Below are 27341 nucleotides of genomic sequence, written 5' to 3'. Positions count from 1 at the left end.
ATATTGAAGGTTAAAATTGACTGATTTATTAAAATTACACTTAATTAAGATTTTAAAATAAAGTTACAATTACATAATAATATTTCTGCTTCAATTTGTTCTGTTTTTTTTTTATATATAAACATAATGGTGGCTGTCATAAAATCTTGATGGATTTATTCAAACATAAATTAAACATTGACGAACAGTAACATTTATAATGAATATTTTATATATGGTGCGGATATTTAGCAAAATGCCCCTCTCTACAGTACATTTTTTTTTATCTGACTAATGAGTTTATGGACACCGAATATGTTTTTCTGAGGTAAATGTGATGTTACGTGACATTGTTTACAAGACGTTATATTGACGTCTTTGAAGATTTTAAAATAAAGTTACAATTACATAATAATATTTCTGCTTCAATTTGTTCTGTTTTTTTTTTATATATAAACATAATGGTGGCTGTCATAAAATCTTGATGGATTTATTCAAACATAAATTAAACATTGACGAACAGTAACATTTATAATGAATATTTTATATATGGTGCGGATATTTAGCAAAATGCCCCTCTCTACAGTACATTTTTTTTTATCTGACTAATGAGTTTATGGACACCGAATATGTTTTTCTGAGGTAAATGCGCGTTACATGACATTGGTACAAGCCGTTATACTGACATCTTTGCGCGGATTAAACACTGATTGAGCAATTACATGAGACAGGATACGGATTGTAAAGTTGTACTCTTTCTTTTAACTTGCCTTCGGATGTTTAGTCATGTTTATTTTGTGCTGAAACTGGTATTAAAGTGGAGGAGGAGATCAGTTCACGTGCGCCTCGCGCTGCCGCGTCTGTTGAACTGAGGCGCTACAGCGATCTGTCCCTCCACATTAAACGGCGCCAAAACGGCATTTATTGTCATTTGAAATCTGAGACTTTGTTTCATATTAAAAGTACCAAAACACAATGCTTATTGCAATATATTGGATGGGACGTTCCGTCCGCTTCAACGTTCCATCCATTAACTGAAAACAGGCTAAAATAATCGATTATTGGGATTTAAGAATCGACATCGTTCCATAAAAATGAGAATCTATTAATATCGAGATAATCGATATTTCTTACCCAGGCCTAGGACGTAACACCTAAAGCACCTGTTGCCACCAGCGATTGTTGTATAGGACTAATTTTGATCAGTGCGACTAGAAAGTTGTTAGTAAAAGTGTTTTTATGCTTCTTTATGATGGTATTCAACTTGATTGAACTTTTAAGTGTAAGGCCTCTCATGCGAGTCCAGTCTTGTCAATTAAATATTTTCTTTTGCTCAAACAATCTGTAATTTGTTGGTTAAAAAGCAAAGTCTTATGAACACACGTTTCTATCAACAGGAAGGCTTTGGATTCACTGCAGAATAAGCCAGAGTGTAAGTTGAAGACCATACAGAAGGAGTGATTGGTCCAATTCTCATATTCAGGCAAGACTTGTCATAACACTTACATATTATTTCTGTTTTGATTGCTTCTATTGTCCTCATTTGTAAGTCGCTTTGGATAAAAGCGTCTGCTAAGTGACTAATTGTAAAATGTAAGCATAAATCTATGCAAAGATTTGCATGATATATCATTATTGTTGTTATTTTTACCTTATTCTTCACTGCATAATATACAATTGTGGTTAAATGTTTTAGATCATTGTTTTAATATCACAAATCATGTCTGTTCATTTACAGAGTGATCTAACTCTTACAGTATGACAAGCCAATACTGTGAACACTTGGGATGTGGGGAGGAAGACAGACTGATGGTTTTCATGTTGGATGCAGTTTTGGTTATGTCAATAAGTAATCAGTATAATCAATAATTTTTTTTCTATGTTTTATACCTCCTGGGGTCGGAACTGTGCACAGCAGCTCATGTTGGTAATGGAGATAGAATTGAATTACAGAACAGCAGACACTTCAAGTAGCATTCAGTCATACTTTATTTTTTTATATTTTCAATAGACAAAATATTACCATTCTATACCAGTGGAGGTATGCATGTTTTGTTGATTAATGTCGGTCATAACACGTTTTCTTACTCAATGCACCTTTAGAAACTTGTGTCCAGGCTTTAGTAGGTCATGTGAATGTGACTGATTCACTTTTATTTATGTTGCAAAAATAAACTGTTAAATTTAGTCTTAGTTGTGTGATTTGTGATAAAGGTATAGACCAGAGGTTCTCAAATCTGGCGCTCGAGGTCCATGTTTCTGCAGAGTTCAGTTCCAACCTGGATCAAACCCACTACCTGTAACTAGTAATCCTGAAGACCCTGATGAGCTTGTTCAGGTGTGTTTGATTAGGGTTAGAGCTCAACTCTGCAGGAAAGTGGGAAACAAAATGAACATAGTTAATGTGGTTATATTAATCAAAAACAAATTAGCAACGTTTACATAATCATAGAGAGTAATATATTCATAAAACTAAGTAAATGTAAATCTCTAACAAAAAATAGATAATAAAATCTACTTATTTACTTCAGTAAATGGTAAGATTTACTTAATATTTTGATAAATGCAAGGCATTATTAGAAAATAATAAATAAACTTAATTACTTTAAATAAACACAACTTCTAAATTAAATATATTTACTTAATTAGAGTGCAATTAGATGTAATTTCTTCATGAATAATAAGTTCAGTAGTAAGTATATTTTGCTTGATGATAACAAGTTGAACTTGATATTCGAGCAGTAAAATTTACTTAAAATGTGTTAGGATTAGGATTTATTTTTTTTCCAAGTTATTTTTTTTTTTCAGTGATATATGGTCGATTAATAGGTCAGTGAAGTCACTGGTTTATCTAGTCATGTTTATTTGGTTTTGATATTTTTTAGCTGATACTTTTCAAAGATACCTCACTGGAGATGAGTTTAGAAATGCACATCTAAAACAGTAATTCTAGCAATAAGACATGCTGTGCTTTAATGTTACAGTCCAGTGACTCTTACACTCTCAGTATGCTAAAACCCTTTCCAACATGTTGCCTCTAAATTCCTCCTCAAAGGCACCACGGCTACCCTCAGCAAAAAAAATAATTAGATTAAAACAACTATTGTCAGACCTCTAATTGGCCACAACAAGCAATAAGGATGCATAATATATTACCATAATATCAGCCTATATTAGAGATTTTTTTTGGGTGAGATCAAGTCATTGTTTTGCAAGTCACAAGTAAGTCTCGAGTCAAGACAGGCAAGTCCAAGTCGAGTTGCAAGTCCTCAAATTTAAGCTTCAAGTCCTAAACAAGTCATTAGTGCTGTTTGCCCAAATTAGTGTCTTTGTATTAATTACTACAGTAATTTTCAAGTAATTAATAGTCTATATAATAAACATATAATAATTGTGTGGTGTTTTGTGGAGGAATTAATAATTGTTTGTGAACAAATCTTAGGCCTAAGTGAATGAATAATTTCTTTCATGTTCACGGTTTCATTTGAAAATGATTCAGTGATATTAATGAATCAGTTAAGTCAAATATTTAACTTTAGCTTGCTTGGCCTACGTAAATCAGACGCTCATTTATCGCCACTTACTGACGTAGGTCTACAGAAATAGACATTGCCTAGTTCTAATGAAGCTGAAAAGTAAATATATAACAATAGTTATAATATATAGGCTACAAAACTTAAATAAAAAGAAGAAACCATCCGTGAATGGATTTAATAGATGGAAGGAATGAATAAGTGTTTTTTCTTGTAACTAATTTATTTTATGTTCTTAAAGGCTATTCCTTCAACAAATATTGATAACAACAAATTATTCAAATTTCATGCTGTCACGGAGAGGAGCGCAATATAGTTATAATAATGACAAATAACTATAATATAATAGTTACTCTTCATTCAGAATAAAATGTTAATATTTTAATAATCTTAATAGTGTTGAGTCAAAGATGACCTATTATGCTCCTTTCTACAATATGTAATATAAGTCTCTGGTGTCCCCAGAATGTGTCTGAAGTTTCAGCTCAAAATACCCCACAGATCATTTATTATATCATTTTAAAAATGCCCATTTTGAGAGGAAGCAGAAACGAGCTGTTTTCGTGCATGTATCTTTAAATGCAAATGAGCTGCTGCTCCCCGCCTGTTTTCCAGAATAGGGCTGTTCCTTTTCAGCTTGAAAGTCAGATAATCTGATAAAACACATCTGTTTGGTTTTGATTATCGTGTATATCGCGCTGAAATCATGCGTTTTAAAGCCATAATAGTTTAAACTTCTGATATAGTGTTTTCTGAGCGCACACATCCGAAGCACACGCACAGAAAGCTTCTGTCACACTTTCATGTCTTATCGCACATAAACTGTCAAATACACAAAAGTTTGTTAAAAACACACGAGTTACAAAAACATGTCGAGTTTACGAGTTATATGTCGTGGCCACAAATAAACCTAACATGTCCGGCACACCGGTCAAATGATGCATGCAAAATTATTCACGCCAAACCTGTAGATATTCAGATTCTCAAATATATGTAAGTCAATGTATTTTGTGGCTCAAACTAATTCATAATGATCACAGGTGATGGCTTAGTTTAGGGGGTATGTGTGCTACCATGTAGTAGCCTGTCGGATTTACAGCATGTGAATTCATCCGTTTCTTCTGAAAGACATGAAAGTAAGTGGCTCGTAACCAGAAAGAAAAATAGAGTGAACTTTATAGGTAGGCTACATACAATGTGCGTTTGACGTGAAAAAAAAATCTAATTATGTTTGAGAGGTTTATTACTGCCATTTCCATATACATCGGTGTATATTATTATTACTATTGGTTTAATGGTTTATAGTGATGTGTATTTTAAATGTCTGAAACATTAAACAACCTAAGCATTATGTGGTTGAAAACACTGACAAACGCTCACTGGGCAAACTCCTCCCTGGCTCGGCTCCTATCATACCAGTGTGATCATACGCTTCAGTAACCAGCCTATCACAACTTTGACCCAAGAAGACATGTGAACAGACGACTGAAGAGCGACACAGAGCGAGTCGGAAAGATTGTATTATTGTTTCTATTGAAAACACTCTTATTTCCTTCTTCCACATCTGCACGCGTCAGTCTCTAGGGAAGGGATAAAATCTCTCCGCAGATGTCAGAAAGAATTAGCTTGCGTTCAAGGCGAGCAGTAACTCGCTGTCTGTCCCTCCTTCTCTCTGTCCAACCATCAAATGCAATTCTTAAGGCTGTTTGAGAATTGCCTCTCAAATAAGTGTTGACTAAGTGTGTGGTGGGCGGATCCTTTATATAAAGTGCTCTGATTTATGCCGTCGGTTTTGCATTTTAATCCCCTTTTGATTACAGCGGGTAGGAGCATGCTGGGAGAAATATCTGTGCTGGCACAATGTGTTTTAATTACAGTAGCCGCTCTGAGGGAGGACTGTTCTTGGAAAACAAGGCTGTGGGGGTTTATTAGACAGGGGATTGCTGTGGATTATTATATTAAAAACAATGGACGTGTTAATGGCCTTTGTATTGGTGTGAGAGCCTGATAAGTGTTTTTCTCTGTCTTTAGGGGTCGTCTTGATGGAGATCTCAGACGTCCATCGGAAAGTCAATGTAGAACTGGAGGAGAACGTGAGTGTGTCCTTTTATCAGTGTTTGTTTCCTTGCTGTAAACACATTCTTAGGCTGACCGAAAGCACATTCAAACACACCCAAACATAAGATCGCCATCTGCAATTTAATCGCTTATCAAACATCCCATTTCCCTTAAACTTTATGAACTCTCCCATTGACGCACAGTCAGTCTTATTAGTGTAAACAACAGGAAAGGGTAGAGGAATACAGTGGACACACCTACTGCATGTTAGATTGTAGTGTTTTTTTTTTATCAGAGCAGGTTTGAACATGCCTGTTGATGCACCTGAGCCCAGCGCCGCATGATGATACGGCTGTTCCTGCTAGTGCAGCTGCTGACTGCAACCTGTGAAGACAGGCCGTCTTTAAACAGCTTCAGTCAAATCTGAGATCATTTTCACAAATCTGATAACGCTTGATCATTCCTAAATGCCTGACGAAGGCATGGATTGTGATACCGATGCCATTCCCAACATTTGTTTCTTTGGTAGATGATAACTAATGTCATTGCCAGTATTGTGAACCTATACTAGTTTGAGAACAGTGTTCACTAGGGCTGCCCCCTAATAGTCGACTAACCTTTAGTCGATGAGAAGAGGCTTGGTCGACGTCGCTTATTCGCAGAAAAAAAAAATCCACAGGAAGTGGTGAGGTCACGCAATCCAAACGCTCGCCTATCATTCATCGACCTCAAATATGGCTTATCATCTGAAATATGTAAGTAGTAGCAACTTAACATGGCCGCTAAATCTAATGTTAAAGGTGCAGTAGGAGATCTTGGAAAATGCTAACTTTAGCCTGATAGCACTGAAAGCGAATGTCCCTAACAAAGCGAGACATGCAAAATATGCAGAGCGGGGGGCGTGAGGACTGGAATTGGGTACCACTAGCCACTTTTCCACTGTCGGGCCAGTGCAAGCCAATGCTTTAAATGGGCCGGGCGGGGCTAATAGCCTCGGACCTGTAGCACCGAGGCCAAAATCACGCTGCGTTTCCACCGTCGGGCCAGAAGCTCCGCTGCGCTTCACTAAAACCTGCCCTTTACACGCGTCTCAGGAACAATGTCACGCAACCCCATCATTTCACCAACAAAGAGAAGTTATCAGAAAACTAATAAAAAATAAGTCACTGGAAATAGCGCGATCACAAAACGAACATGATAAAAGCGGCCGTTTGTTTGCGTGCTTTGTTAAACATTTAAATCCAAAAGCATCGATTTTTTACAATAATAAGTGATACATTGATCATAATTAATTAATTTATTAGGATTGAAATTTAGTCACACAGAAATAAAGCGGTATGAACATAGCCTACCCACTTATTCAGTAGAGTCTGTTTCTGTTTATTTGTAGTCATTATATACATTATATGTACCTATATACATTACATTTAGAAAGAATGATCATTTCTATATTTTTATAAAAGCTTTTTTTATACAATTTTTATGACATACGATTGTACACGATTGTGATGGCGAGTAAGAAGCTGACGTCTGATTTCTTCAAGCGGTCATATTTACCATGTTTACTATGGTAACATTAATGGATAGCGTGCATAGTCTTTTGCATCGCTTATAAATATTTCTGCCTTGTATGCTGATCATAATCCACATCGGATCAAGTTATTTCAAACACTCGCTGCTATCTGAAAGTGAGTTCATTTAAATCCAAAAGCATCGATTTTTTTACAATAATAAGTGATACATTGATCATAATTAATTAATTTATTGGGATTGAAATTTAGTCACACAGAAATAAAGCGGTATGAACATAGCCTACCCACTTATTCAGTAGAGTCTGTTTCTGTTTATTTGTAGTCATTATATACATTATATGTACCTATATACATTACATTTAGAAAGAATGATCATTTCTATATTTTTATAAAAGCTTTTTTTATACAATTTTTATGACATACGATTGTACACGATTGTGATGGCGAGTAAGAAGCTGACGTCTGATTTCTTCAAGCGGTCATATTTACCATGTTTACTATGGTAACATTAATGGATAGCGTGCATAGTCTTTTGCATCGCTTATAAATATTTCTGCCTTGTATGCTGATCATAATCCACATCGGATCAAGTTATTTCAAACACTCGCTGCTATCTGAAAGTGAGTTTTGAACAAAAATTATTTTAAAAGTCTTTAAGGAGAACTGGTGTCTGCTGGTGTTATAGCTGTTAACTTTATGAAATGATCCGCGGCGCTGACACTCTCCAGACGCGGAGAAACGCGACAGTGGAAACGCGGCTACTGGGCTACATCATGTGTCATTCACCGGTGAGAGAACTTTAAAAGTACTACAATACCAGGAAGGAAGATCAGGTTGTTGATGTTTGTCTGCCATTCTCTCTCGCTCTGCACAGTGTGCGTGAATGTGCTAATAACGTATCCTGTCTGCGCGAACCCGGCACGCAGAGGTATGCTAATACATACGTTGACAGGCAGGTAGGAAAGCCAACTAAAACGCTCGGACCGAGCGTTTTGATTGGACGAACATTTCTTGGTCCTACGCCTTCCACAGAATATATAAATACAGATAAATACATTAAGACCACTCAACTTAATGATTGCTATCGCGATGTGAAGAGACTTTCAACCAGCATAACAAAAAATGTTTCTGAAGACAATCACCTATTGCACCTTTAACCTAGAAAAAGTGCGCTATTCAAGTGTTTGTGCGGAGTGTGAAGCTGAACAGTAGTGCGCTCACAGCATGACAGACGGAGGCGCCGGTGCGCTCACTTACTCTTAAAATACTCCGTCATTTTTGTCATACAGATAAGAGTAATACATCTTTCGAATCTGTAAAGCCTCTATGTTTAGTTGTGTGCACTCACTATAACAACAAAACATTGCGCTTTTGTAAAATAATGAAAGCAAACAGGGTGCGCTTTCTGCCGTCTCGGCCTCTGTGAACTCTATGTATACTTGCCTTACAGACATGAAAAATATATCTATAGAGAGTGAAATGTCTACTTTCAAATGAACTGAAAAAACAAATAGCCTATTCTCAGATTATGTAATCCGTATGAAACTGCATGCAGGCGCATCCACTACTGTGAAGATGACGAGTCAGTGTCGCCGAATTAATCTCTTAAGCCGAAATCACAGAAAACACTAGTTTATCAATAGGTTATTAAAATGTTAATGCAGTTTAATCTTAATGTTTTTCCCTGACACATTCATCATCATTACTTCTGCCGGTGTGCTGTGGCAAGCTTTATGCGTGTGCTTGAGCACTTATTAGGCTATGTAGGCAATAAAAGGCACATTAGCATGATTTAAATGGTTTATTAATAAACGTGCGATTAGTCGACTAATGCTTCAAATGAACGACTACTAGTCGACCAGAAAAATCTTTAGTCGAGGGCAGCCCTAGTGTTCACGCTAAGGCCTAAAACGAATACTAACATACATCAGTTTTAGTACACTGGCATAATTTAAAGTTTAAAAAAAGTTCATCATAAATGTAATCAGCATGAATTGTGCGGTTTAATCCAGGTCTTCTGAAGAGATACGATCACTTTACAGTCATGATGAAAAGATTTCGTTTAAGCTTTTATTCAGATAGTCTAAGTTGAAGCCCTTAGTTGTGATGGGGCATCTGTCCACTTTGCTGTTATAATTAAAGGCAAATAACTTGTATTTTAATCACCACTGTTTTTCTGACACAAACCGAATAAGGCTTGAATGAACATCTCAATTATGGCGACTGCAATAATTAAAATATAATTAAAACGCTAGCCCAAAAACTGAAAATGTACTCACCGACATGTCACAGTAAACTGGAAAACAAAAGGAGACATTGAATCATTTAATTCTTTTTCATCAAAATACAAAGACTATGGACTGAAGTTAGATTGTTCACATGGTTGCTCTGCCGTGACAGTAATTTACCTGAATGAGAAAACTCAACATAGAAGAGTGTTTTTTTCTTTTCTTTTTTGCTACGATGTATTTTTATATTTTTACTCTCTGTAACATTTCAACACCTGCTTTAATTTATTACTCAGATTCTTGATTAGAAAAAGACCAGCTGAGCTGTTCATATGCATATGACACATCTACTGCTGTTCAGTACACTGCACGCTGCAAGCAAGTGATGTGACAAATCTAAACCCATTATAGACCAGACAGTATACTTTATTATCTAGTCTAGTCAAGTCCGCTATAACATCCGTGAGAGTTCAGAAGTCTGTGCAGTGAGCTCTGAACCACAGGACTGTTGTGTGAAACGGTGTAAATCTGCAGACACTGTGACAGCTTCAGTGATTATAATGGGATGGGTGCGTTCTGATATTGTTGCACTGCGGCTTTGTGCATAATTTAAACAAAATTTGAATACGTTTTGTTTTCCATGCTTCAAATAGCACATCTGCTGTAATTTTCAGCCGAGACATTTTCTTCCCTACTTGAGATTTTAAGACACTCTTTTCTCTCGCATATTTATTGACGGGGCAAAATCGGCTCTCATCATTGGCTGCTTTCATAGTAATGTCCAGCAGCACAGATAGATACTTTTATCATCCGATACTGATGGTTGTGCAGATTTCATGAGGATTTCTCATAATTATGGCTGGAAAGACACATCAGCGGTTGGATTATGTGATTAATCAAAGCCCTACACATTATGACATTTACAGGTTCATTTCTGTATCAGATGTGCAGGTTACTGTGTTAGCCTACATTGCACCCAGAACCTAAAAATATGAAACAAGAATGTCTTCTTGAATATAGGGCAGACACATCTAAAACACAACAGTGATTCCTCATTAAATGGCTGTAACAAACGAAGCATTTTTCTGAATGAAGACATGCATGAATGAAGACGTGTCAGGAAGTGTAGGCAAACACTGGGAGTGTGGGATCTCACTTAAAAAAGGGGCAAAAGCAGATTAGTGAGGGGCAGGTGGGCGCACTTGTAGCCATGATGATGAGGTATCCCTCTGTTTGTCTGTGACTCATCTCTTCTATAAGCACTTTAGCTTATACAACAACTGTAAACAGCCTGCCGAATCATCCGGTTGCCTCGTTTTCTGTTCTTGTATGTGTTTCATCACAAGCTGACTTTCATGCCAAACCGTTATCATTCATTTAGTGGAGTTTGTATCTGTTTATTTTTTCATTTCTTTCTCTCTCCGTCTCTACAGTTCAGACGCTTTCATCGGGAGGTTATTGCGGAGTTGGAGAGGAAGACAGAGATGGATGTGAAATACATGACGGTGAGCTGCCGTATGTTCATCATTGATAGGAAAGCTACTTGAAATACTTGTATAAAGGATAAATGCATTAAAGATCATTTAAGGGGGTAATGTGGTAACTATTTTGGAAACTATTTTTGCAACAGAAGTGCTAAACTTAGATATACAATACCGTTTAAAAGTTTGTGGTCAGTATTTTTTTTTTTTTTAGAAATTAATACTTTTATTCAGCAGGGATGCATTAAATTATTCAAAAGTGACAGTGAAGACATTTATAATGTTTCAAATAAATGCTGTTCTTTTGAACTTTCTGAAGAATCCCGGAATTTTTTTTTATCTTGATTTCCACAAAAATATCAAGCAACTGTTTTTATTGATAATATTAATGCAGTAAATCAGCATATTATACTGATTTCTGAAGATCATGTGACACTGAAGACTGGAGTGATGATGCTGAATATACAGCTGCACATCACAGAAATAAATTACAGTTTAAAATATTTTACAATTAGATTATTTTAAATTTCAAAATACTGTAATATATATATACTATAACATATAACATAATATAATATAACAGTAACAACCAATCACAGCGCACCATTCCACGCACTGTAAACAGTAACAACCTTTTTTTTTTTTTTTTAATTAATACTTTTATTCAGCAGGGATGCATTAAATTATTCAAAAGTGACAGTGAAGACATTTATAATGTTTCAAATAAATGCTGTTCTTTTGAACTTTCTGAAGAATCCCGGAATTTTTTTTTATCTTGATTTCCACAAAAATATCAAGCAACTGTTTTTATTGATAATATTAATGACGATAATAAGAAATAAGCAGTAAATCAGCATATTAGAATGATTTCTGAAGATCATGTGACACTGAAGACTGGAGTGATGATGCTGAATATACAGCTGCACATCACAGAAATAAATTACAGTTTAAAATATTTTACAATTAGATTATTTTAAATTTCAAAATACTGTAATATATATATACTATAACATATAACATAATATAATATAACAGTAACAACCAATCACAGCGCACCATTCCACGCACTGTAAACAGTAACAACCAATCACAGCGCACCATTCCACGCACTGTAAACAGTAACAACCAATCACAGCGCACCATTCCACACACTGTAGACAGTAATGGCGGTGCTTTGAACACACCCGGCATCCTAGTTTTCCTAATCTATTTTGTACTTTGTGATCAACAAACAAACTTAGGGCTGCACGATAAATGGCATGTGATTGTCGTGTGCATCTCGTCAGTAAAGCCGGTTCTGTGATCAGTAGTAAATCTCCATCACGTGCTTTCAGATGGAGCGGCATTTAATACACAGAGCCGTAGATCACTGCTATATCGCCTTCATAATCGCAGATGAGTCGCATTCGATTATGAACGTGATATTGCGTAGCTTGTCAGAGTAAGTGTTTTTATTTATGCCATTAATGTTTTTAAAATCAAAATCTGTATTTGAATTTTTAATGTTATTATAACCTAAAGATGCTATGTGAATGTTTGAAACAGAAAATAGTGGTTTTCATCTTGCCACTTTCTTGGTAAAGAAAACACATTTTTACTCAAATTAATCAAAATGGATTTATAGCATTTTGGAACCAAACTCTTCATATATATATATATATATATGTGTGTGTGTGTGTGTGTGTGTGTGTGTGATTTAATTACAAGTAATTACAACTGTTGATGCTAAGAACATCTTAATTCATACAAACTAAATTGAAAGCGTAGTGACAAACAGCAGTATTACCTATGTTTTTTGTATTGGTTTTACAACAAAGATTATGTGAAATGCCCTGCAGGGTCTTTGAGGAACACTTGTAGGTAACGAATAAGTGAATTGTTTCTTCTGTTCTGGCCTCATTTGCAAAAATGAATCAGACGTCCCAGTGCTAGAGAGACCGAGGGAGCATATTTGCATTTGATTGTTGCCTCTGCATTCTCAGTTATAAGGCTGTGTGTGTGCATTACAATGTGACCTACAATGCGTACAATGTCACGCTACAGTGCTGCTAGTTGGAAAACATAGGTGGTAACAGGAAAAGCTTGATTATTTTGAAAACGACTACGGTCACGCCACTGAAACATTTAGTTAGTAGTGGCATTACTTTGTTCCCAATGCTGGTGTCCTCGTATGATTCTTTGCAGATGCTGTATGCCTGTGGGAAATGTGCCCTAAAACGGCATTATCTTCAGAGATGGGGAGTGAAAATCAGACTCATGTCACGCTATTTGTTTCCTGTCTACATCTAACACAGGAGTCAAACAGACTCGTCTCTGCACTGACACACCGTGCGTGTATGGACATGACTGCACGCCCCCGAGTGACACTGATCTAATACCGTCTGTCCACAGGCCACGTTTAAGAGATATCAGACCGAACACAAGATGAAGCAGGACTCGCTGGAGAGATCGCAGTCAGACCTGAAGAAACTCAAAAGGAAAAGTCAAGGAAAGAACGCTTCGAAGTATGAGAGTAAAGAGAACGAGGTACGTGGGTTTGTGCCACACATACTGTATATACCTACACATGTGCTCATGTTTTTATTTACAGTTAAAAAAATAATGCATTGTTCTGTTTATAATGTAATAATACCGTATTGGCCCGAATATAAGACGACCCCCCTTATTGGGGGATTTAGGACATTTAGGCTATGCATCTAATAGTAGCCTACCAAACTCTTATTAACAGTAGAAGTTAAATCTTACTGTAGTCTTCAAATCTGGGTACTGTCTTACGTTTTAAAATCACAAAGGGAGTTTGGTCGCATCAGGCTAACGTGACAGTCACGACTCATGCAGCTGTAAGCTTTTCTTTCTCTTTTGTTTTTACTCGCGGTCTTTACAACACACATTACGTATTTCACGGCACACTTTTATGTGTATTTGGCGCCACCTATTGTTGTGGGTGTATTATTGACATGTCAAAGTCTAGACCCTGAATATAAGACGACCGCGTTTTTTCAGATGTATTTCCAAGAAAAAAACATCGTCTTATATTCGGGTCAAAACGGTACTTTTGAGTTGCATTGCATTTCAGTGATGGTTTTTTGTTTTGTTTTTAATTTTCCTTAACATGTGGTGTTTAAAAAAAAAACACTTTTATTTTATGGCTGGAACAAAGATGCCAAATGTACCTGTACTTCGGTACCATGTTGATACTAAAATGATTTAACGATAACAGTTTTCATGCTGTTTCAATTCAGGCTTCTTTTGAATGCTTGTATCCACATTCATCATGAACGGCATTCACAGCCTGTGAAAATGTGGTTGTGCGTGAATGGTCAAACGCACTTCTTCCTACACGATGAATCTGTGTTTTCAGTGTCTCAGAGTGGCTTGGTTTCCACACGAACTTCATCTCTGTGTCTGCTCTGAGTTTGGCTTGCTTAAATGTTTAACATGCGCCAGCCGTCTTACCATATTTCTAATGAGAAGCACTTCTCAACAGAAGAGAACTGCTTTTTTCCTCCCAAGTTAAAGTTCAATGGTTTAACGTTTGAAACTGAAGAAATTAACACAGCCATTACTTAGCCAAACTTATTTTTATTTTACAGTTAAATATTATAGCAGTTATATTTATTTTGATTTAGTCATTTTTATATTTATATTTAATAATAATAATTAGTATTTAATTTTTAATTATTTATTTATTTAGCCATATTGTTTAAAATCACAAAAATATTAGTTAATATTTCTGTGTGTATTCAATAGCGTATTAGCTGTGGCATAAAATATTGGTATCTTATCGGCGCTTTCTGGAATGCAGTATTGACAATGCGGGAACTGTCCGTTTTATAAATATATTTAAGTTATAGCAGCTTGTTGGACATTCCCTCGGCCACATAGTTGAATATCTGTCACTGGATGATATCAGATGCAGGCTTGTGTTCATATCAGGGCTCCAGACAAAATAAAAATAGGCTCCAAATTATTTTTTTAAGTGCCACAGAATAAACGTGTTTTATTCCTTTCTTTCTTTTTTAAACGCTTTCCCCCGGTTTCAACAAAGCATAGCATATAGACTAAAGATCTTGATAACAAGAAGCCATTTGTGAGCCTGGAGCACAAAAGCAGTGTTGAGTCGCTGGGGGATATTTGTAGCAATAGCCAACAATACATTGTATGGGTCAACATTATAAATTTTCAAAAATAGGCTCCAAATTATTTTTTTAAGTGCCACAGAATAAACGTGTTTTATTTATTTCTTTCTTTTTTAAACGCTTTCCCCCGGTTTCAACAAAGCATAGCATATAGACTAAAGATCTTGATAACAAGAAGCCATATGTGAGCCTGCAGCACAAAAGCAGTGTTGAGTCGCTGGGGTATATTTGTAGCAATAGCCAACAATACATTGTATGACTGTGCTTATCAGAGGCACGGAGGCTACTAGTACATACATTAGATGAACTGTGACCGAGGAACCAAACAGCGAAGCTTTACTTCCACCAGAGAAATGCCTGTCGATAGTGTGGGACCATTTTGGGTACGCCAAGAATGATCAGGGTGTCATTTAAATATTGCCGTAAAAAACTGCTGCTAAAGAGCGAACACATAAGGGATGATGCACGGCTTGCTGTACATTGAACGATTTTAATGCACGACGTGACGATAAGAACCAAGTTATTTTCAAAAGAGGAATACTGTCGTGGATGTTTACAGAGCAGAGGTCCAATGGGAGAGATGGACTTCTGTTTGTCTTTTGTTATTATAATTTTGTGCTGTGTTGTTGGTTACTGTGTTATTTCTGTTTCAAAAGCCAGCAATAAATAACACTTTAATATCTAAAAAGTGATTTTATACATTAGTAATGTTGGGATATGAATAAATGCATAATAACCGTCATAATCGTAAAACCGTGATTATTCCTCAGACAATAATCGTACCAACAAAATCTATAATCGTTGCATCCCTAGTTGTCTTGTAGCATTGAATGAGGGTGAAACACAAACACAAGTACCTCCATAAACTTTGTTCTGTAGTAGTGGATCCATCTCTATATAAATAAAGTCCACTAGCAAACAACTATACATGAATTCTGACCCTAATCTTCTGATATGAAAACTAAAGGCGCATGTATTGGTTATGACCCTCTGCATAGACCCTTTTCATGAGGCCTGCGGAGATGAATTGCTTTTCTCAGTGTGTTTGCACCCTGATGGCTAATGTCTCACCTCAGCGTGGAATTTACTGACAGATTACTCTCTCTCGCCGATGATGGATGGATGTGCCAGTCACGGCGGTGTCTGCGATGAGAGACATACCTCTTCCCTTTGTTCCAGACAGCACATCATTGACATCCTGATATTTCAGCGCTCCCGCGTTCCTCGTAATCCGTCTCCGCTGCTCTTGACAAGCTTTTGGTGTCATTTCTCACTAAATAGTACCGTTTTCGAGAGTATCTGATGGTATCAGGTAGTACAGTTTTACTGGTTTGTTTTGTCTGTTTTTAATTGAATACTTTGAAAAGTTGAAAGAAGTTTATGCTTATTTCATACAATACTGAAAGGTTTGAATTGTTCAAATGTTTTGGGTTGTAAGAAGGGAAGTAACGATTAATCGCGAGCCGGTTGAAAATCTATTTAAATCTGTGACGCTTCAAATCGGCTGAGATGCTAAACAAATCACGATTCATTTAGGGGTAAGAGTTTATATGAATGCATGTCTGAGGGGAATTTCTGTCTTTCGATGGTATGTTTTCTTTTCATCTTGCTTCTGTATAATGCATATTAAAGCTCATAAGTGCAGCGCTGCTTTGTTTACAGCGGAAACCAAGGAAAGGCTTTAAGCGCCACCTGCTGGCAGAGAGTGCATCTGCGTCTCGTTCAGCTCGTCTGCTGTTTCGGTTTCATGCAGATCTTTTTTATGCATAGTTTCACAAAACTGAAGTCAAACCATTCTGTTTTTGCTTCAGCTTTCGGAATTATACAATCTAATTTAGATTAAAAACTGCTCATGTTGCATGTATGCAGCATCTTTGTTTGGATCCTGATTAAAATGCCTCTAATTTTAAATGTTAAGAGCACAGACAAAGCCTTATTTTGTTCATATGAAGAGATTTCTTTTATTTGTGTTATTTGATTTGATTTGGGGCTTGTAAATAAAACTAAATTTAAATTTTAAAACATTTAAATACATCAATAAATTTTCACAGACCCCAGACTTTTGAACCAGACTGGTTTGCCAAGGAAAGGCTTTAAGCGCCACCTGCTGGCAGAGAGTGCATCTGCGTCTCGTTCAGCTCGTCTGCTGTTTCGGTTTCATGCAGATCTTTTTTATGCATAGCATCACAAAACTGTCAAACCATTCTGTTTTTGCTTCAGCTTTCGGAATTATACAATCTAATTTAGATTAAAAACGGCTCGTGTTGCATGTATGCAGCATCTTTGTTTGGATCCTGATTAAAATGCCTCTAATTTTAAATGTTAAGAGCACAGACAAAGCCTTATTTTGTTCATATGAAGAGATTTCTTTTATTTGTGTTATTTGATTTGATTTGGGGCTTGTAAATAAAACTAAATTTAAATTTTAAAACATTTAAATACATCAATAAATTTTCACAGACCCCAGACTTTTGAACCAGACTGGTTTGCCCAATATTTTTATGTTGACTGTGACTGTTGACTTTTATGTTTATTAGCATGTAGCAACATGCTCATGTCAGACTGTATAGGAATCAGTTGTGAGGTGTGTTATTGCTAAAATCATTCACGGATGAGGATGTGATGAAGACAGCGTGGCCGCTCACTAGGGTTTAGGACAGATCTACGATGCATCCCGTGTGCATCTGTCTTTTTGAGGTTTTCCCGTTTGGGCAGGAATGGAGTGTTTCCCATCTCTTCTCCTCCATGTGCGCCGTGTCCTCTGTTTCTTTTACCTTTCTCCACAGAGGGAGGACGAAGGTGTCCATAGCAACAGACTTTATCACGGGTCTGTGATGATAAACAGGACAAATTACACCCCTGTCCGTCTCCCGTGCTTCCATCACCGCTCTCTGGGACGTGTTCGTCTGGACAGATAGGCTGGTGCTTTTAACTCTGTGTGTGTTCATCTGTAATGTTGCAGAAAATGCAGCTGTTATCTCTGCTGTCCAGACTGTGTGTCTGTGTGCCAGCCAGACAAGACAATGTTTGCATGTAAGAGAAAGCCCCTCAATGTGTGCGGGTTTGGTTTTTAATCAGCCCACTTCACACATAGAAGTACATCTTTTCAAAATCAACTAGTTTGTCCTTAGGAAATGCATTATAATTCAGCTGGTCACATCCATTAGACACCAAGCAGACAGTTTCTTAGGGGGCTTCTCTAATTTGATTCGATTTAAAGCATTAAAGCAAAAAAGAGTGAGAGAGAATTTGAAAGCGATATCAAGATTGTTTGATTGTCAGGCAACTAGTCCCCCATTTTTTTTTGGTCTAGTGGATGGTTTATTTGTAGATTGTGTTGGTCTGTTTAAACACGCATGATTCAGACTGACTGGAATATGTTATTATATACACACAAAGGAGGAAGTGGATTAAAATCAGTCATAAGGACGAGGACCACCCACCCTGCCCCTTCCTGCATCACCAGCTTTTATTGTTTTCCTTTGCCGTTAATAGCAGCACCTGTGCTTGAAAAGCAACAGAATAACAGGCTGGCCCGTCCTCTTCATTAACAATTGATACAGCGGTTTATTGCAGACAGGAAATGTCGTAACCGGTGTGGCGTGTAGATTACAGTCCCCAGCTGTGCCTCGGGACCGTGACGTTTACTGTTTGTGTAGAATATTTGATCAGTTTTGACCTCGAGTGAGTCTCCTGATGAAAGAATGTATGGGAGCTATATAAATAAATGATGATTCTTATTGAACCATTTGATTTTCTCCTGTATTCTAGGCCTCATCTGCTAAACTTTCGAAAAACATCAGCGTATGGACTTTAGGGCTGGGCGATATGGGCAAAAATTCATATCTCAGTATTTTTTAGCCGATTTGCGATATACTGTATCTATCTACATATATATATTTCACTTACCGCCCAATGTTGTCCAACAAAACAATGCATATTAAAGGCTATGAAAACAAATAAAGTGAATGTAACCATTTAAGCCTTTATATTGCGTGCAAAAAAGGGTTAAAATCACATTTCATTCTAACATTGTAACATTGCAATCTAAAAACAAAAATAAGGCTTTTAAAGCAGAATTTGGAAATATTTCCATGGCTTTCTAACATTTACCGATGGAGAATATACCTGTGTAAGTAATGCATTCAGGAAGACAGCACATCTCAAACACATTAAACAGCACGAGTAGCCTGTGTCTCTGCCAGCGGCACACGTAGCCTTTCTGTCAGAGCATATGACGGCCGAGCCGCTTAAACTAATATGCGAAATGAAACCATAAACTATGACTTACCAGTTTTTAAAGGCCTTAATATGAAGCTTGTCACATGTTAAGAACAAATTGGATTATGCACTTTTTCTGCAGGAGCTCAGTCTGTGTCCTCCGCTATATTTTCAGATGTGCTCTTATCAAACTACTGTTGCAGTCTTTCTGTCAGAGCATATGACGGCCGAGCCGCTTAAACTAATATGCGAAATGAAACCATAAACTATGACTTACCAGTTTTTAAAGGCCTTAATATGAAGCTTGTCACATGTTAAGAACAAATTGGATTATGCACTTTTTCTGCAGGAGCTCAGTCTGTGTCCTCCGCTATATTTTCAGATGTGCTCTTATCAAACTACTGTATATCGATATAAACAGTATTGCCTCATATCGAATCATTATAAAGAAAATATTGATATATCGTACAAACTCGATATACCGCCCAGCCCTAATGGACTTCATAAACAGTTTAGTGCTGGTCTGATGTCTTTAAAAGGCCTGGAAGTGACTTTTTGCATTCATTTTGAGAGTGAATGCACACGGTATAATATTGAGGCAAAAGAAGTGAAAAAAAATTCAGTTTTGGTCAAATTTGAGGTTTTCACAAAAATGAGTTCATTAAAGTGGTCATACAATGCTTTTTTTAAAGATCATTATTTTGTGTATTTGGTGTAACAGAATATGTTGACATGCTTTAATGTTCAAAAAACACATTATTTTTCAAATACTGTACATTATTTTAGTTCCTCTATGCCGTCAAAACTTGAAATCGCATCATATGACCTTTTTAAACAAAGATGGTGTCATTAGAATTAAGGCCCATTCATACCAAGAACATAAACTATAAATAGACCGTCCATGCAGTAAGCCAATTTATAAGTGTGTGCTTCAGTTCAGTGCACACTTTAAAGTTGAATGGATTTTTAATGGCACGTGGTCAAGGTTTTTATCATTTACCAGCTGGAAAAAAATCACTAGTCTTGTTTTCTTGAAGGCTCGAGAACTTCTGACGGAGAACCTGACCAGTTGGCAGGACAAATGTAGTGACGCTTCCAATGTCCCTGAGAGTGTGATATCCATGATTGAAGGTCTACGCACTCCACAGGCGTCTCCATCCCTCCAGCGCTACAACAGGGTGAGGAGGACACCAGCTCCTACACTATACAGTGCTCACACATGAGTACAGAGGGCCTGTCTTGTATGAATTCTTACCTGCGTTTTTCTGTACCTGTACAGGCCAACTCAGATGCAATGTTTCCTGCACCGCCAGCACCTCCTCAGACGAGTCCCCTGGCCAACATGTTCAGTCAGGAGTCCTCCAGGAGAGAGGAGAGAGAGTCAGGTACTACCTCAATCATTACGTAGATTTATTGTACCAGTCTCGCCTTGTAATCTAAAAGTTTACATTTGACCGTTTTACTTTCCTAAAACACATTCATAATTTTATTGTGCATGACTCCACCTTTTACTTTTTAGGAGATGTCATTAAGACGGTGTAGGCAAGAAAAAAAAACATTCCAGTAGCTAAATTGCTATTTAGTCATTGTTGTATGCTGCGGTTGTAGTTGATGCAGGAATTTCAACCTTTTTAATGTCATTTTAATACCAGTTAACATACAGATATCAGCAATTATAGCTTTAATATATAATATAGAAATGTAGAAATATAGATTAAAAATATAAAATGCAAAATAATATAGAATAATAGGCCTTTTTGGGTCAGTGTTATTTTAGTGTTATTTATACATTAATATAGTATTTATTAATATTTAATTAGCAATTATATCAGCAATTATAGCTTTAATATATAATATAGAAATGTAGAATAATAGATTAATAATATAAAATGCAAAATAATATAGAATAATAGGCCTTTTTGGGTCAGTGTTATTTTAGTGTTATTTATACATTAATATAGTATTTATTAATGTTTTTAATTAGCTTTTATTTTTATATTTTCAGTTTTTTTTCTTAGTTTCAGTCATTTTAGTTTTCGTAATTTTGTCATTTTATTATTTTTAAATATTTGTAACTAGCTTTATTTCAATTTATTACCATTATTTTATTTTATTTTTATTATTAAGCATTTTATTTTAAACGTTATTGGTGGCCAAGGCGTCATTTCAAATTTTCTTTTCGTTTTCTTTTTAATCGAATATTTATATTGTTTTATTTCAGCTTTGTTTTAATTAACTTTTTTTTTAATTTTTTTTAGTTTTAGTTGACAATAACAGCACTGTTTTTTGATGCATTCGTATGCTGAATGTTTTACAGTTCAGTCAGTTCGTGATGAATATTTCGTTCTTGTTGAATATTTTTTCACTTCGAAATGTGTCGCGTTACAATTGTAAAAAAAAAAATAGCAGTGAATTAGAAATTAAGAGAACTATTGTTCGATATGTCAAATTTGCAACTTCTGTACTCATTTAGATCATTAAAAATGAAGCTTTGAGGACTTTGGGAGACGTGTTGTCTGTCTTTTCCCCTCCAGTCTACAATAACGAGGACAACGCATTGTCTAGGTCTGTGTCGATGGCCACTGGCCTCAACCACATAGACAAAAGACCCAAAGTGCGCACCATTTTCCCCCACAAGTCTGGAAACAACAGCACGCTGCTGAGCTTTGAAGAAGGAGACATTATCACACTGCTGATTCCTGACGAAAGGGACGGCTGGCTGTACGGAGAGCTGCAGAAAAGCACTGAAAGACAGTGAGTGGAAGGTTGAAATGTGCAAACACTTAAAATATACTCAATAACGTTTTTGTAATATTAAAGTTATAATACTAACTTCAACTTTAAATTACATAATTATATTTCTACTCCAACATTTAAATCGTGGTTGTCTGCATTTAAATTTAATTGAATTTTACGGATTTATTCAATTAAATATTGAAGAACAGTAAAATAAATTAATTAATGAAAATGTTATATGGTGCATATTTAGCAAAATGCTCCTCTCTAGAGTTAATTTGTCTAGCTGACTAATGAGTTCATGGTCATCGTGACGCTAGGTGACATTGTTTACAAGCTATTGTCGTCTTTGTGCGTTTGAAACACTGATTGAGCGATTACATGAGACAGGAGATGGATTTCAGTAAGTTGTACTCTTTCTTTTAACACACCTTCAGATGTTCATTCATGTTTATTTCATGCTGTAACTGCTTCACAGCGATCTGTCACTCCACATTAAACAGCCCCGAAACGGCATTTAAGATTTTAATATTGTAATAAAGTGGACATAATTTGAAATCTGAGACTTTGTTTCATATCAAAAGTAACAAATCACAAAGCTTATTGCAATCTATTGGATGGGAGGCGCACTGCAATCTTCCGTTCATTATCGGACAGGCCCACATCCGGCCCGTGAGAGAAAAAAGTCTGGCCCTCGCTAATTTCAAATGTGGCATGAAAATGCAAACGCAGCATGAGAAAGCTACATTAACTTACGTCGTGTCTACACCGGACGCGAGCGGTGCGGCGCAACGCAATAAAATTAATTAAATCTGAGGTAAAATATCTATTGTTGCTTTCACTATGGCTATAAAGATAATGCAAAATAATATTCAAACTCACATTAGACACTTTTAACATTGAATAAAGCACATAATCATTACCTGAGAGTATCACTGTCATAGTTTGTATGTTGTTCCTGCTGCCACGACGTCGCAGAAAATAAAAAACGTTCCTAAAATAGAATCCCATGTCGCTTATTGTCACGTGTCGCTGTCGCGGTTGGTTAGGACAGAAACTACAAGGAAAATATACTTTTCATCACGTCGTGTCTGGTTGCATGGCAGACATGGAGATCCAGATTTGTTGTTTGTTAATTTGTTTTTAATATTCAACAGGCAAAGTTCTGTATCTAAATGAAAAAATGTTCATAATTGTTTGAATAAAACAGACTGGGGGGAAAATCTGAATATTCATCTTGTGACCATCTTGTGATTATTTTAACAAAACAAAATAATTGTAATAATAATTATATATATATATATATATGTGTCAGTGGCCCTTGGCTTGGTATTGTTGGCAGAATTCGGCCCTCAGCGAAAACTAATTGAGGTACCCTGGGCTAGATTAATCAATTCTTGAGATTTATGAATCGATATTGTTTCAAAATCGAGAAATTTATATTTTTTTACCCAGCCCTAATAATAATGATTTGGCTTTACAGCTAACACTTGATTATTGTTGGAAGCCAAAGTCATAATTAAAAATGCGTTTTTAAGAACGATGTGCAGGTGAAGTTGTTTGGCTAGTGAACATCAGCCAGTCAGTGCATCTCCGATGTACCGAAGTGGCTCAGGAGGTGGAGAGATGTTATGTGTGCTCAGCTGCTGGTGCCAGTCTGCAAACCAGCTGTGAAGAAGAAAACCCCATTCATTGTGGTGTCAGTCAAAGCCACGTCAAGCCCTGTTTCGAGAGAGCAGACGGGGCGGCCGCTTATCTGAGATGCAGAACACAGTCTCCCTAAGGACCTGAGGACTTTCAGCAGGTGGAGGAGACGTAATCAGAATAACTCATTTATGGCAGAGAAAGCCATCTGAACATGCCAGCATTCCTGCCAAAAACTGATGTTGTTGGTTTGAGAGAATGCTACCAGATGGCAAAACAGACAGGGTGTGCTCCGAATGCATTCAGAGCCGTCAGTAGCTTTGCCACAGAAGTCAAGTCAGAAGTTGAAGTTGGAATAGAGCTAATAAACTTTCAGGATGAAGACAAGTAGTAAAATTACCATTCAAACTTAACTAATCGATTTTCCTTTGCCTTCCAATAAATCCCTCATTTGCATCTCTTCAATACGACTGAATGCATTGGGTGCTGCTTTGAATATGTGACCTGCGACCGCTGCGCAGCCAGTATTTCTATTTTAATGGTATTTTTGGTTGAGGTTCACTTTTATATTGGCGGTCAATACATTATTGTCTGATAACTGGGAAACTTTGCGTATTATTATAGTTGATTATTATAATTATAAAGTTTATTATATATTATTTAAATGTATAATAATATATCAATTATAAAGGAATAATCAACCCAAAAATGAACATTGTCATTTTCTCACCCTTAAAGCGTTAGTTCACCCAAAAATGAAAATTCGGCTGTGTTTTATTCACCCCAGAGCCATCCTAGGTGTATATGACGTTCTGCTTTCAGACCAATCCAGTCGGAGTTAGATAGACGATGCGCTAGATGAACATTTACTGGCCTGAAACAACTTCCGTATTTTTAGAAAAGGTATTTTAAAATGTATCAAATATGATCTGTCGGGCTTTTGAGGAATGTTTATACGTTTATCTCTCGGTCATTGTATTGCATTGCATTGAGCTTTGATCAAAACAATCCAAGCATTTAGATATCATCTTACTAAGACATATTATTGAAAGCCATGTATATCAGATATTATTTATACTGATATTTTTATGACAATTTCGTCTTACTTTTTGGCCGTATAAATATCAGCAACTGCACCAAATAGTATATTTCTGCTCAATTTGGGCCTCTTAAAGTTTTTTCCTCATTGTGTTTGAGCTCCATGTTCTCGTATATCATGCTTTATGAACCATACAAGCCTGATGTATCAAATAAGATACATGTTTGACAAACTTTTTAAAATATTTCATATGTCAGGCTTTACAAGGCTATCGTCGTCGAGTCTCTGCTGGTACACTTGATCAGAGAGTAGTGCCGCCATGTTCAGAGTCTACATAAAACTCCATGCAAGATGTTATTTGCCTTTCAGAGGTGGAGGGGGTTGTAGAAGTCCCATCAATATTAACATTGCCTTGGATCACAAAAACATAATTCCTGAGAAAAACGGCCACACCAAGACAAACACTGCCATTGTGCTTTAAATAATGACAGGCCGTCCTGTGTGCATTTACTGTCACTTCTCACCGCTGCACGTTCAGATGACGGCCCTCTGCTTGAGAACGCAATGCAACTCTCCATCTTCAGCTTGCTTTCAAAATGCTTCTCTCAGTGTTTTATGTCCCACAATCCCAGACTGTGTTCAGTAAACACTGAGCAGACATTTATCCAGGTCCAGATAAAATCATCAGCTCTCTCTATTATTTTATTTATTTATTTTTTTCCATCTGACTTGTGCTCTCTGTCTGTGTGTGTTTTTACAGGCGGGGCTGGTTCCCATCATCTTACTGTCGCGCATACACAGAGCCAGCGGTAAATAACAGGTAATTCGATACCACACACACACTAACACGGCTCTTTGTTGTCCTGATTAGCTCTGATAAACAGAAAACAGTTGTTTTAAATTGTAAAAAATATTTCACAAAATTACTGTTAAATGCAGTCTTGGTGAGCGCAAGAGGCTTCTATCAAAAAGAAGTTTTTATGTTTGAGGAAAGGGCTCCTTTAGAAGGCGATCATAATTCTTTGGGAGTAGTTTAGCAGATTTAAACCATGCCCTGGGAATCACTGGTTGAGGAGATTTCCTTTGATACCGACCAAAGCTTATAACATGCGTGTTCGCAACACGTTTACTAACCGACTATTCGGACAAATAACATGCATTGTAAATAAAAGTTTCTTCTAATGAAAGGATGGGATCAGTGTTTTGATGGTGACATGACTGTGTTTTCCAGTATTGCTGGAAATCCTCCGATGCGCAGTAAGAGCGTGGCCAACCTCATGCAGAAGGACCCAGAGGACGACATGATGGTTTTGCCTCCAGCGGACTACAACGATTCGCCCGTCAGGAGAAGCTCCACCAAGAGTCTGACGAGGACATACTCCTCCACATACGAAATCCCGGTCAGTCTTCCTCATAATCCTCCTCATCTAACAACCTGAATGCTGCTTTCGCTGGCCTCCCTTCACGCTTGGATCGTAGATACCGTTGAGATTATGGTAGATCCGTGTTTGACTTATGATTGTCACCTCATAGGCAATAAAATAGACCAAAAAATCCTTTTTTATTAAATTTTTTTTTTCTTCCAGAAATCACAGGGTTTTTTTTATTGCGCATTCCAAGTAATATCAATCAAACTGCAGTTGGGTTGTTTTGATTAAGTCATAATAACTTAAACAAATACAGGTAATTTACTAAATGAAAGTTCATTGAAAGTGGGTTTTTTTTACATATTAAAAGTTTGTTTTATAGCAAAAGCAGGTAACTCCACATTTCATGTTTTAGAGTTTAAAAAACACTGGTTTAATCTTTGTAATCTCCTCAGATGACGGTGTAGACGCCTGACAAACGTTGTTGTTGTTGTTGTGATCATAAACTGTATGGATGTGATTACACGCAGCACACGGAGCGTTTCCCTCATCAGTGTAACGTGCTGCTTTTGCAAGCTACCGAGAAAACCTTTCAGCTTTTATTTCCCTTTTTCTCCCTGAAGAAGATATCACAGGTTCATCAAGTTCGTCTAAATTATCCATCCTCGATCACTTTTAGTCAGCTTTGACGAAACTCCTCTCAGCTAGCACGTCTTTTCAAAGTGAATGTAGCCTTGTCACCTGACCTGAATACAGCGCGCTGATTCGCTGAAATGGACTTATCGGCTTCTGTTCAAAAACAGCAAGGGCACTTGTCAGCTTCTGCAGTGAAACGTGAACTCGTGAAGCCTTGAAAGTGGACAAGACCGACTTTTTGGACAAAACGTGTTTAGGGTTCAGATCGCGCTACATGTAGAGAATAATGCACGGCAATCAGCTCTTTTTTTTTTTAAAGTGCCATTTATCAGTTTTTGCAAATGAACTCCTTACATATTGAACTGTGATTAGCCTTTCAGAACACTGTTGCAAACGCTTAGCAACACCTTGACATCGCAGTGGTACGTGTTCTATTGACAAGCATCACTGTCAGGAAAAGTAAAAGTCTATTTCTGCTCTAAATGCTGTTAGGCTGTATTTATTGAATTCATCTTAGTTTAGGAGCAACAGAAGCTCGTGTGAAGTTCTCTCAGGTATAGGTGTGTATGTGTGTCAGAGTGTCTAGGCTGTGTCATGACGTGTATACAGTTGCAGTCCTCATGTCTGAGTGGATCAGCGGATCAGGAGCAGGATTGCCCTGTATTAGAAGATGTCAAGCAGGAAAGGAGATTGTCCTGTTCAAGAGAAGCGGAGGCTGTGTTTTATTGGTCAGGGTGTAGAGTGCTCA

The 27341-nt window shown here is 36.8% G+C and overlaps 1 protein-coding gene across 3 annotated transcripts in view; it reads left to right on the top strand.

The window, feature by feature from the left end:
• LOC107565878 (brain-specific angiogenesis inhibitor 1-associated protein 2-like protein 1) overlaps positions 1–27341 on the top strand; it is a 59981-nt gene that overhangs the window by 27386 nt on the left and 5254 nt on the right. For all 3 annotated transcript variants that reach the window (XM_016251168.1, XM_016251167.1, XM_016251169.1), the window contains exons 3-10: positions 5544–5605; positions 10764–10835; positions 13203–13337; positions 20209–20349; positions 20451–20556; positions 21706–21925; positions 25351–25410; positions 25822–25990. In XM_016251168.1, the coding sequence (XP_016106654.1) occupies positions 5544–5605; positions 10764–10835; positions 13203–13337; positions 20209–20349; positions 20451–20556; positions 21706–21925; positions 25351–25410; positions 25822–25990 (965 nt within the window). The remainder of the gene's footprint in view (positions 1–5543; positions 5606–10763; positions 10836–13202; positions 13338–20208; positions 20350–20450; positions 20557–21705; positions 21926–25350; positions 25411–25821; positions 25991–27341) is intronic.

Source organism: Sinocyclocheilus grahami, unplaced genomic scaffold, assembly GCF_001515645.1.
Source record: "Sinocyclocheilus grahami isolate Dianchi unplaced genomic scaffold, SAMN03320097.WGS_v1.1 scaffold1032.1, whole genome shotgun sequence".
NCBI classification, from domain to species: Eukaryota; Metazoa; Chordata; class Actinopteri; order Cypriniformes; family Cyprinidae; genus Sinocyclocheilus; species Sinocyclocheilus grahami.
Note: the sequence above shows the minus strand (reverse complement) of the source record. Positions and strands in the feature narration are given on the sequence as shown.